Source organism: Cetorhinus maximus, chromosome 11 (assembly GCF_964194155.1).
Source record: "Cetorhinus maximus chromosome 11, sCetMax3.hap1.1, whole genome shotgun sequence".
NCBI lineage: Eukaryota > Metazoa > Chordata > Chondrichthyes > Lamniformes > Cetorhinidae > Cetorhinus > Cetorhinus maximus.
This window is the reverse complement of record NC_135889.1, coordinates 29055858-29073107: the sequence shown is the minus strand read 5'-3', so window position 1 is coordinate 29073107 and position 17250 is coordinate 29055858. Positions and strand designations below refer to the sequence as shown.

Below are 17250 nucleotides of genomic sequence, written 5' to 3'. Positions count from 1 at the left end.
TGCTGTACCAAAGAAGACAACATTGGGACAGGTGAGTAAACACTTGCCTTTAAGTACTGTCTTAAAGGACAAGAGAGAGGTAGAGTGGTGAAGAGGTTAGAGGAGAGAATTCCAGAGTTTAGGGCCTAAACAGTTGACAACACCTTTGCTAATGGAGGGCTGAAGGAAGTGAGGAATGCACAAGAGGTTAGAGATGGAAGAACACAGTTCTCTTAATGTTGTAGGGCTGGAAGAGATCACAGAGACAGGGAGGGGCAAGGTCTTAGAGGAGTTTGAACACAACGTGGAGTATTTTAAGTGTGAGGCATTAGTGGACTGGCAGCCAATGCAAGCATAGAAGTGATGGGTGATCAGGACTTGGTGCGAGTTAGGATATGGGCAGCAGAGTTCTGGATGAGTTCATGCTTATGGCAGTGAAAGCTGGGAGTGCCAGCCAGGAGAGTGCTGGAATGATAGAGTCTGGAAGTAACCAAAGTATGGATGAGGGTTTCAGCAGGAAAGGGCTCGAGCATTATAATGCTAATAATAGGATCTGAAAATAAGCTTGAAAGACAGAGCTCTATGAGGAAAAAGGAAATTATTGGAAGAATGCAATTCGCACTTCCAGGAAAAGTGAAGTCCTAGGTTTCCTTTAGAAAAACAACTCATTGATCTGACCTGTAATTGTGCAAAAAGCTTTGGTTGCAGTGAGGAAAGTGAAGATGGAAGCTGGGTTGCTTCTGGAGATAGTGTATCTGCCACCTGGGCTGTCTCCACCTTTGTGATGATTGAATCAGCTGTGGTACTCTCTGTGGATTGACAACACATGAAAAATGCTTAACATATTTAATACTTTTAATTTTTTCTAATATGATCTTTTAAACTCCAAGTTTTCTCCAAACTGGTTGATTACTGCTATGCAGGATAGTGGAACAAGGCAATCTCGTCCACAAATATTACTAAAAGGACCTTGCCAAAAGTATTTTGAGAGGCCTCGAGAGCAACCGCCTCTCATCATCCTCAAGGAACAGTGAAACACAATCTGCAGTGGAGCTGATCAAACCCATGCAGCACTTTGCTAGGGGTACCTGGGTGAAAGGCAGTACTCAAAGGAAATGTAATGCACTGGGGAAAATCCCAATCAGCTTTAATAAAGACAATCTGAGGAATGCATTTTGTGCATTCTTATATGGTATTATGAATTTCAGATGTGACAGAAGCAGAATTTCATTAGTTATTCAACAGTAAAAGTTTCTGCATTTTTTTCGTTTGGTTTCTGCAGACAAACATCGCAAATTTAAGCTGGGCTTCAGTTAGCTGTATTTTTAAAGTTCCTTTCTCTGGAAAAAGACAATACATCAATTTTTTCTCAACATTTCTACAGAAATTCAACGAGCTCCATTTGCATAGGGGCAGAGAGACAATATACAAGTGCTATTTAGGACCACATACATTACTACATGTAATACTGGGATTTCTCACTGGAAAATAATTAAATGGACACACAAGTTAATTGCATCAGAAATTCCTTTATGCTTTTAAGATGACATCAGAATAATTGAAATCACTTCCTACTAAAAAGGAAATAAGAATGAAAAAATTGCTCCAGGGCTTCACTGAATTCCCCAAGACTTCCTCTCGCATTGTAAGCCAACTATAGAGTCTCTTTACACCTAATGGTTAACTTTACAATATCACAGAAGCATATTATATGTGCCTATCCGCTTTGCCAGAGAACGTGCAGCACTGCAATAATGTGAAGAACGAAAGAACTTGCATTACATATTGCCTTTCATGACCTCAAGACATCCGATTTAATATTTTTAACAATTCCAAATTTCCCTAACTATTGTTTCTGGCATTAAATTCAGATTTGCTGTGTAAAGATTCTGAAGGAGAATAATATGGGTTAATTTCAATTTACAGCCAATGAAGTACTTCCAAAGTGCCGTCACTGCTGTAATGTAGAAATTATGGCAGTCAATTTGTGTACAACAGAGCAATGAGATAATGACCAGATAATATTTTGCTGACGTTGAAGAGAATTAATATTGCGCAGGATCTTGGGGGAAACTCCCTTGCTCTTCTTTGAATAGTACCATCGGATCTTTTACATTTACTCAAGAGGGCAAAACAGCATCGCATCTGAAAAATGGCACCTCTCAGAGTTCAGCACCCTCCCTCAGCACCGCACTGCATTAAAATGGCAGCATGGGTCGTGTTCAAGCCTCTAGAGTGGGACTTGAACACGCAACTTCCTGACTCAGAGGAAAAAGTGCTAAAACTCCCAATGGAGAAGTTTTTAAGAAATGCATCAGTCGATCTCAATGATCAAACCTCTTTTTCTCCTTGCTACATTCTTATATCTTAAATAAAGGCCAAAGTATTCACTGTCATCTCTTGCTTCACAATAGGGTTATAAATTTGAGACCAAAATACTATGTAAAATTTGAACCATCACTTACCACCTCCATGTGTAGATGCAAGTGTGACTGTCACTGTTTCTGTCTGAAGACTCCCATTGGAAGCCGTCCATTGCAGCTGGAAATATAATCTTTGTAAGTTAAAGGGAAATAGATTTGAGGCAGCACAGAAGTCAGTGACTCAGCCAATGATGCTCCTGTACAAGCCACTTGCAGAGATACAATGGCAGTGCAGATTGGCTAAACATCTTGTATCTTCATTTTGCCTCTAGAGGCAAGTGGCTTGTCCATAGCATAGTGCTTCAACTAGGCAGCTTGCTTAAAACTATGAGTATGGCATGTAAATCCACATTCCATCACCTCTCTGGCACCCTACATGTAAAGAATGCCTTGACATTTTGTTAGGAAGTCTCAAGGCTTCACACATAATTAATTGTAAAGTAAGTGTAGAGTGATTAAGCAGTTACATAGTCAAACATCGAAGTCATACACTAAGATTTCACAAACATCAGCAAGATAAATGGGCAGGCTATCTGCTGTGTGAGGAATGTTGACCAGAACAGAGGGAGATCTTCAAGTAATGATATAGGATATTTACATTCTATTTGAATCGCCAAAAAAGGCAAAGCATCAGATTATAGTTTAAAATTCTTGAGGTTTTGTGTTAATCTTTTACTCTCAAGTAATCATCTTTTAAAAATTGAATTGTCAACAATTATCCAACCAAACATTGACTATAAACTGGAAGAAATTTTTGGACTCTGTTAATCCTGTCATTTTAAACCAGGTATAAGCAATAATACAATGACATAACATTAAGTATCATTTGAGTTAGTGGTCAAAAAACAGTGATATGGAGAGGAGAGGGGAAAAAGCACACACAAGATCCAAGAGTGAATCAAGCCATGCCAATCTCATGCACTTCCTAGCAGTAAGCTTTAAAACAGCGTTGGCACAGATATCTAAGGCCACCAAAATTTAAATTATTTTCTTGGTTTTCTCTCATACAACTATTCAATAACTTGGTGGATACTTTTACTGTTAAAGAATAAAGATCACATTCACAAAGAATGCATGATTTTCAACAAGAAAGATCTGGCTGAATTCCATGCTCATCTGGGCTGATTCTGGGAACACACAGGCTTTGCTGGTGCTTTTAGAAAATTATCAATATATCCTCAATCCTGAGACGGATGTTGGATTTTGTGCCTCATGGAACTTGTTATTATCGTCTCTATGGATCGGAGAAGAATTTCCGATAACTGGTTATTTTCCTGAATTTTGCCTGTCCTAGGAGATTACTTGGCTGCTAGTTCATGGAAAGCACTGACAGCAATGATGCTCACTTCCAACATGACTGTATGGGGCGGATTTGATGGACGATTGCTCCTTTCTTATCTGCCATTCTCATATGCTTGAACGCTCTTGCCTGAGAAAGGAAACCATTTTTAGATGTCACCCAGAAAAATTAGATTGTTAGCCATGCAAAGTGACGTAGGACACTGCCTCAGATTGCAGTAATTTTGCTCAAGTCTGAGACATGTATGACAACATTGTTGCTTGGCCAACATCATCTTGGCCACTATCACTGGGTCAAAATACTGGAACCTCCTTAACAGCATTGTGGGTGTACCTACTCCACATGGACGGCACCTTCTCAAGAGCAATTAAGGATGGGCAACAAATGCTGGCCTTGCCAGCAACGTTTACATCCTATGAACAATTTTAAAAACATTAACCTGTATCCAATGCTTTGAGATAAGCTAAATGAACAGACAGTATTGTATTTTTATCTGCACCTCAACGCTTTCATGGTAAGCTTCCCAACGCTCTCCTGGTCAGCTTCCCAACTAACATTCAACCCAAACATAGGCTCATCCAAAAATCTGTGATAACTCACACCAAAGCTTGTTTACCCAACAGCCTTGTGCTCACTGACCTACTGTGGTCTGCAGTTAAGCAATGCCTCAATTTTAAAATCTTAACCTTGTATTCAAATCATAGGGTACAGTAGAATAGCATTTATGTTAGTGAACTAAGCCATTCAGTGGCCCAGACAAATAATTGCTAAATATGAGTTTAAATCCCACCAAGGCAGCTGAGGGATTTAAATTCAACTAATTAAACAAAATCTGGAAGAAAAAAATAGTATCAGTGTCAGTGACCATAAGATTACCAGATTTTCATAAAAATCCATCTGGTTCACTAACCTCCTTTAGGGAAGATCATCTGCCCTCATTTGCTTTGGCCTATATGTGACTCCAGATCCACAGCAATGCGAATGATTCGCAACTGTCCTCAAATGGCCTAGCACACCAGTTTGGTATTCAAGGCGGCAAGTCACCACCACATTCTGCTTCCACCTAAACTTTGGAATTACCCCCCTCCTAGCCCTCTCCACCTCTCTATCCTCTAAGTCGCTCTTTAGAACCTACTTCTTTGACCAAGCTTTTGGTCACCTTTCCTAATATGTCAAATTTGGTCTGACATTGCTTGTGAACATCTTGGGATGTTTTACTGCATTAAAAGTGCTATATAAATGCAACTTGTTATTGCACCTGCTGGGTGACTACCAAGATTGGCTACTTGTCAAGTGTAACAAGACATTATTTGAAAATCTGGAGAACAAGGTATGTCTAAGTGTAATGCTATAAACCATTACCTGAATCATGCTCTCCTAGATTATCTTTGTTTCATCCTACGTGGGGATGGGCAAAGTTTTGTTAGACATATCCACTAGGTCCAATATGGGATCCTTGCTCATCCGTGTAACAGGCTGGATCCCTAGCTGTAACCCTTGTGCTCTCATCAATATGTATATTATCAAGTCAGTAGTCCATCTGAAACCTCACATCGAGACCTGAGGATTTTACTGGAATGGCAAGTGCTCCCCATTTTCATATCCTACTCCTCTGCCTCTTCCCTATAACAGAAGAGAAGGTCATCCTTACTTCATCGAGTAAAAAGACACCTGCCCTAAGTGACTTTCATTGGTTGATGCTGACTACTACTAATATTGGCAAGGAATTCATGAAACAGATATGTAGTTTACCAATGGTGACCAGATGCAGAAATAAAGCCTTGATAGTTGAGGACATCAAGTTAAACTTAATGAACCCTTTTAAAGTGCATTCTTCAGATACTCATTTGTTTTCTTTAATTTCTCCCCCTCTCTTCCAAAAGCACTAAATTCCTTGTTAGGATGTGTTTCAATGGTGGTTACAACAACAGACCTGCAGTACGTTGTGTTCAAATGGGCGTTCAGCATGTGTAAACCAGAGCAATATGTTGCAGTGGCTATTTAACTACAGACAGGAACACAGTTGATTATATGCTTACCCAATGTTCACATGCACTTCCAGTATAGATTAATAGATTACAGGCAGGAACAGTAACTCTGACTTATCCTTACTCTCCCCAGCTCAGCATCACTGAAATCTGCCTCAGCTTTTACTCAATCTGAGTTCTGCTAACGTAGTATGGGTGGGAAATCATACTGACACCTTCTAGTCTACACTGGATGCTGCCTACTCTTGTATTTTTTTAATATAAATACTATTTTCTAGTCAGAGTTTCAGTCGTTTTCAGCTGCAGCTTGATATGACGCAACCTGAACTAATGTTTTTTTTTTAGGGAATGAGACAAACTGGCTACTGGTTAGGAACTGAAAAGCACTGGTCACTCAACTAGCATCATCCTAAACTGGATGAATCTGTGCGGGGCCAAGACCTTGAAAATTTTTCCCACTTGTGTCTGATTCTGTCTTGACTGGCAATACAGAAGTGCCTCACTAAGCCGGATCCTGAAGTCTCCCTGTGAAAAATGAATTCATAGGATTATACAGGATATATAGCACATATGGCCCAACCAATCCATGTTGGCATATATGATCCAGTCTTCTGCCTATCCTCATCTATCTCTATCAGCTTAATTTTCCATTCCTTTCTCCCTCATATGCTTATTTAGCTTGCCCTTAAATGCATCTGCCATTCCATGTAGTAGCGAGCTCCACATTCTCACCACACTATGGGTAGAAAAGTTTCTTCTGAGTTTCCTATTTGATTTGTTAATGACTATCTTATAATGGTGGTCCCTAACTTAGGTCTTTGCCACAAATGGAAACATTCTCTATGTCGACCCTTTAAAACTTCTCAATTTTAGAGACATCTACTAGGTCACCCCCTCAAAAGAACAGAGATCCAATCTGTTCATCCTCTCTCGATAGGTATACCCTATATTTCTGATATCATCCTCATAAATCATTTCTGCACTTTCTCCAAAGCTTCTATGACTTTTTTAAAGAATATGGTGACCAGAATTGTACACAGTACTCTAGGTGTGGTCCAACCAAGGATCAGTACCTTGGCATCATTCTAGAGGCCATCATAGCCCTTTAACAATTGAGGTAATTTAGAGTGTGAGGATTCATGTTTGGAAAATAATAATTAAAGGCAAATATTGTGGTTTTCTGTAATTGGGAAGCACCTAAGCAATTACTGGAGAGTCTGAAGCCAAGTACTTGTAAGAAGGTTGGGGTTGCTCAGGGCCAGATTGGTTCAGAGGACTTGGATGGAGCATGATTTAAGATGGCATCACCCAAGTTACTGTTATCAAGGTTTGGGATTAGTAGTGCATAAGTCAGATTCCAGAAGAAATCCAAAACTGCCGCAGCCTTTGTAGACCTGTCATCAGACTATAACAGAGTCTGGATTAAAGGACTAAGTCTTGCAAGGATTGCCCATATCTCAAAATACTGCTCCTGCTATGGACAATGCTGGATGGTGTCCACTTGGGCGACAAAGTCAGCTCGCCCTGCTTGTTCAACACCAAACTGCCACAAGGCTCAGTAATTGAGCAACACTCTTCAATGTCTACACAAAAAACATGACACCAATGAAATTGCATACATTTGCATACAGATGACTCTATCCTAGCAATGCAAGGGGCCATCTTCAATGGCATCAAGTCCATCTTGAATGGGGACCTAAACACCAGGGAGGAAGAATGGAAGCTCAAGTCAAACCACACAAACCGTCACTGCATTCCACCTTGATAACAGGAGTGCAAAGTGCATCCTGAAACTAACTTTCTGTGGCAAGACTGTACTGTGATCCTATTCCGATCTATTTTGGAATGAAGCTGGACACTAATCTTCCATGACCACCTGAAGCAGCTAGCCATTTCAATAAAGATAAGGGTCAACATGGTACAGATATTGACAAGCACAAAGTGGGGAGTATCAGGATCGGTGCTTTAGATATTAGGGACAGCCCTTGTGTTCTCTGCAGCCAAGTGCTGTGCACTGGAATGGGCCATAAGTAGCATGCTTGACTTGATGATGGACATTCAGTTCACTATTCTTTGTCAGATCTGGCTGGACCAGATAAAACATTATTGGGTACTGTTCTCAACTGACAACTATTCCAGGATCATCCTGTAAAGCAAAGATAACCACCGGTTTCTTTTTTCCACTGTAAACTATCTTCTTAAACCCCTCTTCCTGTCTCCTCCAGCAGTAAGCATGAAGAGTTCATGGACTTCTGTCACTAAAATTGAGACCATACAATCATTTGCCACTACTATTTCCTTCCCTTCCACTAGCTCTCTCTTAAGCGACCCCCCCACCCACCCCTGGCTAGCCCTGAACTCACATCTTTCTCTAGTTTCTCTCCCCTCATGCAGCTCGTTTTGTCCATGAGACCTACCTCCCACTCCCATGATCCTAATCCCACTAACCTGCTGACCACCCAACTTCCCTTACTGCCCCCACGTTAGATGATATTGTTAACTATTCTCTCAAATGTGGTCCTCTTATCCTTGAAATCTGCTGATATTACCCCTCTCCCAAAAACACTAACCTCGACTCACTATCCTGCAAATACTACCTCATCTCCAAGCTCCCTTCCTCTCCACAATTGTTGGACATGCTATCGCCTCTCAAGCCCATGACCATCTTTCCCAGAACTCCATGCCTGAATCCCACCAATCCCGTTTTCACCCCTGCCATGATACCAAAATGGCTCTTATCAAAGTCACAAATGACATCTTGTGTGACTAAGACAAGGTAAACCAACCATCCTCATCCTTCTCAACTTCTCTGCAGCTTTTGAACAGCTGCCCACACCATCCTCCTCCAAAGTCTCTCCACTGTCTTCTGGTTGACTGGAACTGCTCTCAACTGGTTCTATTCTTATCCATCTAATTGCAGACAGAATATTACCTGAAATGGTTTCTGTTCCCGCTCCCACACCATTACCTCTGTTATCCCCCAAGGATCTATCCTTGGCCCCCCCTCCTCTTTCTCATCTACGTTTCATCTGGGTAACATCCTCTAAAAACAGAGAATTACTTTTCACGTGTACATTGACTTCACCCACCCAGCATTACTTCACTCTCGGCTCCTCTACTATTGTTAAATTATCAGATTGCTTATCTGACATCCAGTTCCAGGCAAACAGAAATTTCATCCATTTAAATATTGATAAGACCAAACCTACTGACTTCACTCCCCACTTCAAACTCAGTTCCCTAAATATCAACTTCATCCCTCTCCCTGACAACTGTCTGAGGCTGAATCAGTCTGTTTGGAACTTTGGTGATAATTTGACCCGAAAATCAAAGGTTACGGGGAGAAGGCGGGAGAATGGGGTTGAGAAACTTATTAGCCATGATTGAATGGCGGAGCAGACTCGATGGGCCGAATGGCCTAATTTCTGCTCCTATGTCTTATGGTCTTATGATTTTCCAACCACATATCCATGCCATCACTCAGACTGTCTCTTTCCACCTCCGCTCAGCTCGTCTGGTGCTGAAACCCTCATCCATGCCTTTGTTACCTCTAGACTTGGCTAATAGAATGCACTCCTGGCTGGCCAGCAACATTCTACTCACTGTGAACTGGAGGTCTTCCAAAACTCTTCTGCCCATGTTCTTAGCCTCTCACCCCTATGCTTGCTGACATAAACTGGTGTTTGGACAAGCCTCAATTTTAAAAGTTTCATCCTTGTTTTCAAGTCCCTCCACGGTCTTGCCTCTTCCTATCTCCGTAATCTCTTCCAGCCTCTGAAATATCTGCGCTCATCTAATTCTGGCTTGAACATTCCTTTCTACCAAAAGCCTACCTCACTGCTCAATATATGCATTGGGATTCCTACCAATGCACGTGCTATAACATTAGCCTTATCAGTAATCTCATAAATTAGGGCCCAAGTCACTTGGTCACTGCACAAGCATGATGCTAAAGTAGGGCCCATCAAAGCTATCCTGTGGGATAACGGCTACCCCGATCAGATCATGCTCACTGTGTATCACGCAGTGACATGAATGGGCCTAAAGTTACCACTTTCGGACCTGAGAAGTGCCCAGTCTACCTCAAATTACCCCAGAAGGATAAGCTATCTTAAAAATTTGAGCAACAGGTGAAGCTAGCTGTTTCACGCTGTAATTATGAAGCAGCAACATGAGTGGTATTTTCCAATCAGGATGCTGCCGTCAAGCCAAAAAGGCATTCTGCCTACCACACAAGTGAGTTATGTGGTATATGAACTTCAGTGCCAGTGCGATGTCAGGTATGTAGGCCGTAAGTCCCAACGACTACTGGATCATATCAAACACTACATCCCTTCGGCTATTTGCAATAGGCAGAGTGCTGACCGCACTCAACCAGCCTGTGTTTTCAAGCTCTGAACATTGTCTAACTAAAATTAGATGTAATTCCACAATTGGACATCACTTGCTGAACAAACCCAGAGTGTGTTAAGAATTACAATAACAACCAATTTAAGATCAGTTGGGCATGCAATGTGGCTTACTCACGCTTGCTAGAAACCACATATATTCACATAATGTCCTCTACAGCCAAAAGGAACATGTCCAAATGTCAAGAAAACAAGAAATTGTAATATTTTTCTTTTGGTGATATCACTTGTCATATTTCTTATGTACAGGAAGACAAGTTGTTGTAAGTATGGTAACTTAAGTAAGAGACAGAGGGACTGCAACAGTCTAAAACCAACAATAAGAAGCGGTTTTGATATATTAATGAACCAACAGAAACTTCAATCAGAATTTTACGGAAAGCAATAACAGCGGTAGTTTTGAATTGAGTAGCTTTAGTTCAAAGGGGAATATATATACAGGTTGTAAAAGGTGTAAGTAGGTAAGGTAAAGGTGGGGTAAGTTTATTTTTTTTAAAAGTCTAACAGCTGGAGTAAAGAAACAAGTTTAATCAATTCTGGAAAGAAAGCATTTCTGAAGAGACTGGTTGAGACAATAGAGAGATCAAAAGGAAGGAACAAACACATTTAAGGAAATACTGAAACCTATGTGGGGTAGCTGTTGAGATCTCCCAGAAGACAGTGTGAACAAGACCAGACCTGGAGAACCAGTTACTGTCAGCCTCAGAGGACACCCCAAGGAAAAAGGCACTGTGGGGTAAAAATTATTGGAATTCTATAGATTTTAAAATCAATACAGATAGTTGAACCGAAATGGGGAAGGTTAGCTCTGAGGGTAGTTAAGATAAGGTCTTGTGGAACTGTTATAAAGTATTAAGGCAAAATACTGCAGATACTGGAAATCTGAAACAAAAACAAAAAATGCTGGAAAAATTCAGCAGGTCTGACAGCATCTGTCAAATGCTGTCAGACCTGCTGAGTTTTTCCAGCATTTTTTGTTTTAAAGTATTGTTTACTGTGTGAAGTTATTCTTGTGTTTAAGTGTAATTGTTTTTTTTTTGCTTTTTTAAAACATGAACATTTACTCTACTCTAAAATCATCACAAGTGGTTGAGGACATCATTTCCTGATTTCATAACCTCTTCTCATACTATACAAATTGCAAAAACTTCTTTGGCAGCTATTTCAAGCTTCCCTTTGGGATTCGGGCAGCTCGGCATTTACCATCAGCCGTGCAATAACACAAACATTGCACCTTTCTTGAATTAAACAAAAGCCTAGCTTTCAATAGTTTCCTGGGTGCATTCTCCATGGCAACACCTCAACCAGAGTTGCCAACTGATCAGCACCCTTTTCTCATGCAGTACAAATTGTTGCTCCCTTTGGAATTTGGCATTCTTGCGTCTGTCTTGAGTGCAAGACGAAAAGCTTCAGCAGCATCTCTTTTTACAGTAATACTCAAATTTTGTACTACTAAAATTATAGTTGTTACCGTATATCTACGTCAACCATAAGAAAGATTCAAACACTATTTTGCCTAAGCTAGAAAATGTAAGAGTTAAACAAAATATCTCAATGAAATAAATGACACAAAAAGTATTAACTCGCAAAAAAGATAACCAGTGATAGAACTTTCTCTGGTGTGGGAGAGAAAAGTGTTGCCAATGACATGTATGGAATGGAAGGCCTGTCACAGACAGATGTAGCAGAGTGGGGAAAGGGGAAGATGATCATCTGCTCCATGTGCAATGGCAATTCCTACTTGCATGTGAAGGCTGAACAAATCAGGAAGAATCTTCCACCCACCCCCAGACCTAATAATTACTTGCACACCAGAACAAACATATATCTTACTGCTGCAGTCATCGATCCGGATATGTATTCCAGCTCGCCTCTCTGTAGTGCTAACTGTGCTTCATGAATGTGGTTTTTGATGTCATTGACAGTTGGGAAGAAGGAGAGATTGTGCCTCTCAGGAACATCATCTGGTTTAAATAATTCTCTTTCCACAAACTTTCTGCACAAAGGAAAATAGATTATCAATTATAACCCAGGTTTCACAACCCGATAGGACAAAGCCCAGCCCATCCAACATCAGATAATAAAACAACCTTACATAGTCATGCCACACATTGGCGACAAAGACCAAATCAGCAAGACCCAAAGCAAAGTACACAGCCCAGCCAGACCCAACTGGGTCCTGACCAAATAAAGCACACTTGAGGTTCAAAAGGCTGCTTGTAGCCAGCCAAAAATGAACAATGACTCAAAGTGGGAATGACTAACAAATTGGATTTGCTTGGCTGCTTGTGAATTCTCCCCATCCTGATCCATTTACGGTTGGTGGATGGCAAAAAAAGAAACTGACTGTAAGGAAAGTTAATTTCAGAGTAGCCAACAATCATTAGTTCAGATTTTTTTCTGAATGTGTTATTTGTCACTGGGTTAAAATCCTGGAACTCTCGCCCTAACAGCACTTTAGACATAGGTATGCTACATGGATTGTAGCGGTTCAAGGCAAAGGCTCACCATCACTATCTCAAGGATAATTATGGTGGACAATAAATCTGGCCTTGCCTGAAATACTCATCCCATGAATGAAACAAAAAAAAACAATTATATGGCTTTTAATCCACATTCCTCACAATGCCAGACTCAGTATTTTCTTCAAATCACTTTCCCCACTGGTGTCACCAGCATTCATTATGTTAATGAAAATAGTCAAAAAAAGCAGAAATAAACAAACGGATTTTAATCACAAATTTCTGCATCTGACTTTTAAAAATAAATTTTGCTGACAAGACAACCCACTTTTATTTTCAATATAAATTCAATTCCCACATATGCACAAGAATACTGGCTTTCCACTGAATGTAAAATATAAAATGATAAAGATGGTCAACAGAGTAAATATGACATTATTCATAACATCCTTAAAATTATTTACCTTTCACTTTTAGAAACCTGTTCAGCAGCCTTTTGTATTGTGACTACCGAACCCTATTTGATAGTACAAGTCTTCTGTACAGATTAGGGGAATTTTTGTGGGATTCTTTACATACATGGTATATGATTTTGCAACATTGCATTGCTAAGTATATTTTCTAAATCTTTCTAAACTTTCCTGAAGTACTGGAAAAAAAAGCTGTACCTTAACTGCTTCCGGACCATGTAGACCTGGTCAATTCCCTGAACAACCAGTTCTCTAATCTTCTCAGTGACACGTGGGTGCAGGCGAGAAGGCAGTATCCCATTTTCATCCATCATTCCAACATCTTCCTCTTCAACAGAAACAAATGGTGGAGGGGGTGGTGGCGGAGGTGATGGTAAATAGGAACCGTCTTGATCATGGTACTGGTGAGCCTGTGGTGTGGGTAATTGCACATACCACCTGTGGCAACATGAACATGGTCAATAACACTGGGTAAAATTGGTCAATTGTCAGAACAGAATTCTGGAAACAACTCCCAGTACGATTGGCCACACGTTAAGAGTTTCTATAAATCCTAAATAATTTCATCGGCTCACCTGCAAACTGAAAGAAATGACAATTATGATCATCAGGCAAAGTGAAGTGTGATCTTTTCAAATTCTCAACACAAAAGGAGCCTTGTGCTGCAAGAAATGTGCTCAAATGTGATTAAAATGTAATAGTTCCTATCCCTAACCTATGCAAGCAATTCTAACACTCCATGAAGCAATTCTGAACACACTCAAAAAGTAGCAGTCTTTGGATTGTTCTGCTATTCAGAATAGAAATAGGAGGAGATATGACAGGTTAATGTGTGGCTAGAGGCATGGCACAGGAGGGTGGGATCCAGATTTTTGGGATATAGGACCAATTTTGAGGTGAGGCGACCTGGTCAAAGTGGACAGGTTGCACTGACATACAGCTGGGGCCAATTTCTTTGTAGTGCTGTTAGGGAGGATGTAAACTAATTCAGCCAGGGGTTAGACACCACGATGTAATATAAGTAGTAGAACAAACTGCGCAGAAGTCTTGTAGAAACAGTTAACAATAATACATTTAGGTGGGATCATAGAAAATACATAGAAGTCTAAGTTAAATTTGAAATGCATGTGGGTAAAGGTACAAATGTGATTGCAAAGGTTGGTGATCTACAGCCCTTTGGAAATATGATGGACTGATCATAACTCAGACTTGACTCAAAAAAAGGGAGGATTGAATGCTTAATATTCCTAGGTATTCAGGAAACTTAGGGCTACAAAGGAAGCATTATCAGTTTTGATTAAGAAATACTACAGTGCTAGAAATAATGTTCTTGAGGGGTCAAAAGCAGAATCTATCCAGTTTAAGTTAAGAAACAACACTTTATAAACCACAAAATAGTGATGAATGAGATAGAGTAGCAGATTTGCAAAGTACCTTTCTGAGAGGCACATGAACAACAGGAAAGTGATAATACCTAATTTTAATTAATATTAAATGGGGTAGTGATTGTGCATTCAGGAGAATTTTCTTGAATCAGTATGTTTCTTACACAATGAGGAAGGAGGCCACGCTGGATCTAGGCCTGGGGAATAAAATGGATCAAATGGAGAATGTTACAGTCAGGAGGATCTAGGGAATAGTGATCATAGTACCATAAGGTTTAGATTAGTTATGGAGGAGGACAATGAGAAATCTAGAATAAAAATGTTTAACGGAGGAAGATTACTTTCAGCAAATAAAGGAGGGATCGAGCCCAGGTAAATTAAAGTAATAAAACAGGCAAATAGAAATGTAATGGAGCAATTGGCAGCCTTTAAAAAGGAGTTGTTCAGGTGGTCGAAGAGAAAACGGAGGATAACTAAAGCCAGAGCTTTCTAGATGATAAAGAAGTTAGACAGTAGGGTGAAGCAAGAAAAGAGGGCATATGACAGATATCAGCTTGATAATACAAGAAGAATGAAGTTGAATATAAAGAAAGAGAAGTCAAAAAAGAAATCAGGGGTAAAGAGACAGTATGAGAGCAGGTTGGGGGCCAAAGGACTTCTGTAAGCACAGCACCAACAAAAGAGTTATCAGAGGATTGGTGGAGCCTCCAAAATAGAGGTCTACTGGTGAAGGCATGGCTGAAGCACTAAACTAATTCTTTGCATTGTTGGTCACCAAGGAAGAGGTCTTTGCCAAAGCTAAAGATAAACAGGAAGGTTGTAGGGATACTGCACGAGATAAAAATAGATAAAGAGGACACACTAGAAAGACTGGCAGTACCTAAAATGGATAAACCACCCTGTCGCATGGGATACGTCCTAGGTTGCTGAGGGAAGTAAGGGAAGAAATTGCAGAGGCAGTGGTCACAATATTTCCTCCTTACATACAGGTGTGATGCTAGAGGACTAGAAGATTGCAAAAATTACAGCATCGCTCAAAAAAAGGGAAGAATAAACCTCGCAATTACCAGTTCATTTAACATCAGTATTGAGGAAGCTTTCAGGAAAAACAACCCAAGAGAAGATTAATAGCCACTTGGACAAGCAGGGGTTAATAAAGGAGACACAGCACATTTTGTGGAGAGAAAATTATGTTTGATTAACATGGTTGAATTGTTTGAGGTGGTAACAGAGAGGATGGCTGAGGGTAAGGTACATGCTGTGGATGATGTAAATACAGAGGGCTCCTTTGTGACCAAGTCTGTCAAGGCTGTGTTGAAACAAATTTGCCAAATAAACCCTTGTTGAAGTCTATAAAGGAAATGATGACAAAAATTGGCAGGCTTATCTATTAATGCTATATTTGTATTACATTAATGTTTTGAAGGCTGTGCTTTAATATAAATTAACAATGATAATCTCTCCAAAGGCATCCAGCTCCTTTTGTAGATTTTATAAGGATTTGTGGCAGCAAAGCGTAACTTGGTGCAAACAACTTAAAGAAATTTATGCACTAACATAATAAAGGCCTCAAGGCACACTGCAAATGAATGTAAGGAAAATGGAGCCCCAGCCAGGGGAGAAGGAATTAGAGGGGCTGAAAACTTTAACAATGAGATATGTGTTGAGGTGGTTTTTAATCGTGAAGAGTGAGATGAAGAGGTTTAGGGAGAGAACTTCCAAGTGTGGCAATAGTAAGGAAGAGGAAGAAGCAATAGAGGCAGCTGCAGAAATGGTTTTGGTATCTGAGATACCACTTGCTGTTTCTGCTTGAGCAGATTAGAGGGACTGAATGAGAGGGTTGGAAAAAAAGATTGGGGCTGTCCTTGCCTACCAAGATAACCTGGCAGTTCTAGCTCTGGCAAGTGAAACACAACAGTGTTTCATACTGTACAGCCAGGTTGCAAGGATAGTGGGATTGCAGGAGGGCAAGGGAATGTGTACAGTGGTGAAAAAAACAAAGTGATAAAGGTGATAAAATTATACAATTGGCTGCCTCTGATAACATTGAATGCCATTTATGTACCTCTTGATCTTATTTCCAAATGTTAGCAAATGCTACTTTTAAACAATCTCATACGTACAGCTGCTTCAATACTGCTGAGGTTGTAAATCTAACCAGCTACATAAAAATCAGCAGACTTACCATAATGTGAACATTTACCATTAGAAATCATGAAAGGGAAGATACACAGCTAAACTGAGCGGAGACAGTTTTCAGCTGATGCAATGACACCAGGCAACATTGGTCTTGACCAATTATATTAATCTAAGAGTAATTAAATGCATTTAAAAATCAATGACTATTAGGAAGCAGAAACATACAAAAAAACTAAAAAAAAACCACGCACTGGATTCATAGGTAAATCAACAGCATCAGTCGATCTGTCAAATATTGCCTGATGCAGTTACTGAAAGGGGAACTTTCCTCCATATCCTGTGTCTTATATGTCCAACATTGAAGCTGCATTAGGTTCCAATACTGGGATAAAAAAAATCATTTTATGCTTGGATCATGACTGGGTTGATAGCAGATTATTACCAATGCATAGGATGGACATTGCAATCAGTGCTATAAAGGATGTTGTGGACCCAGGAAGATCCTCAAACTTTCTCTCATCCTTGTTGGATGAGATGAACTTCAGCTTCACAAGGGAATTCTTGGACAATTCTAAGACAGTTCAGATGGCCTTCAGCTGATCCAAGTATAAAGTGGCATTTTTTTTAATTGTTCATTCACAGGAAGTGGGCGTCACCGACAAGGCCAGCATTTACTGCCCATCCCTTATTTCTCT

General features: G+C 40.1%; 1 protein-coding gene across 5 annotated transcripts in view; it reads right to left on the bottom strand.

Annotated features, from left to right (window-relative positions):
- The window catches only part of LOC144686461 (calcium-responsive transcription factor-like), a 55136-nt gene that overhangs the window by 6584 nt on the left and 31302 nt on the right, over positions 1-17250 (bottom strand). For 4 of the 5 annotated variants that reach the window (XM_078551709.1, XM_078551712.1, XM_078551713.1 and 1 more), the window contains exons 11-14: positions 13230-13469; positions 11933-12095; positions 2445-2520; positions 658-788 (exon numbers count right to left, since the gene is read on the bottom strand). In XM_078551709.1, coding sequence (XP_078407835.1) covers positions 658-788; positions 2445-2520; positions 11933-12095; positions 13230-13469 — 610 coding nt within the window. The remainder of the gene's footprint in view (positions 1-657; positions 789-2444; positions 2521-11932; positions 12096-13229; positions 13470-17250) is intronic. The other variant, XM_078551711.1, reaches the window with a different exon arrangement.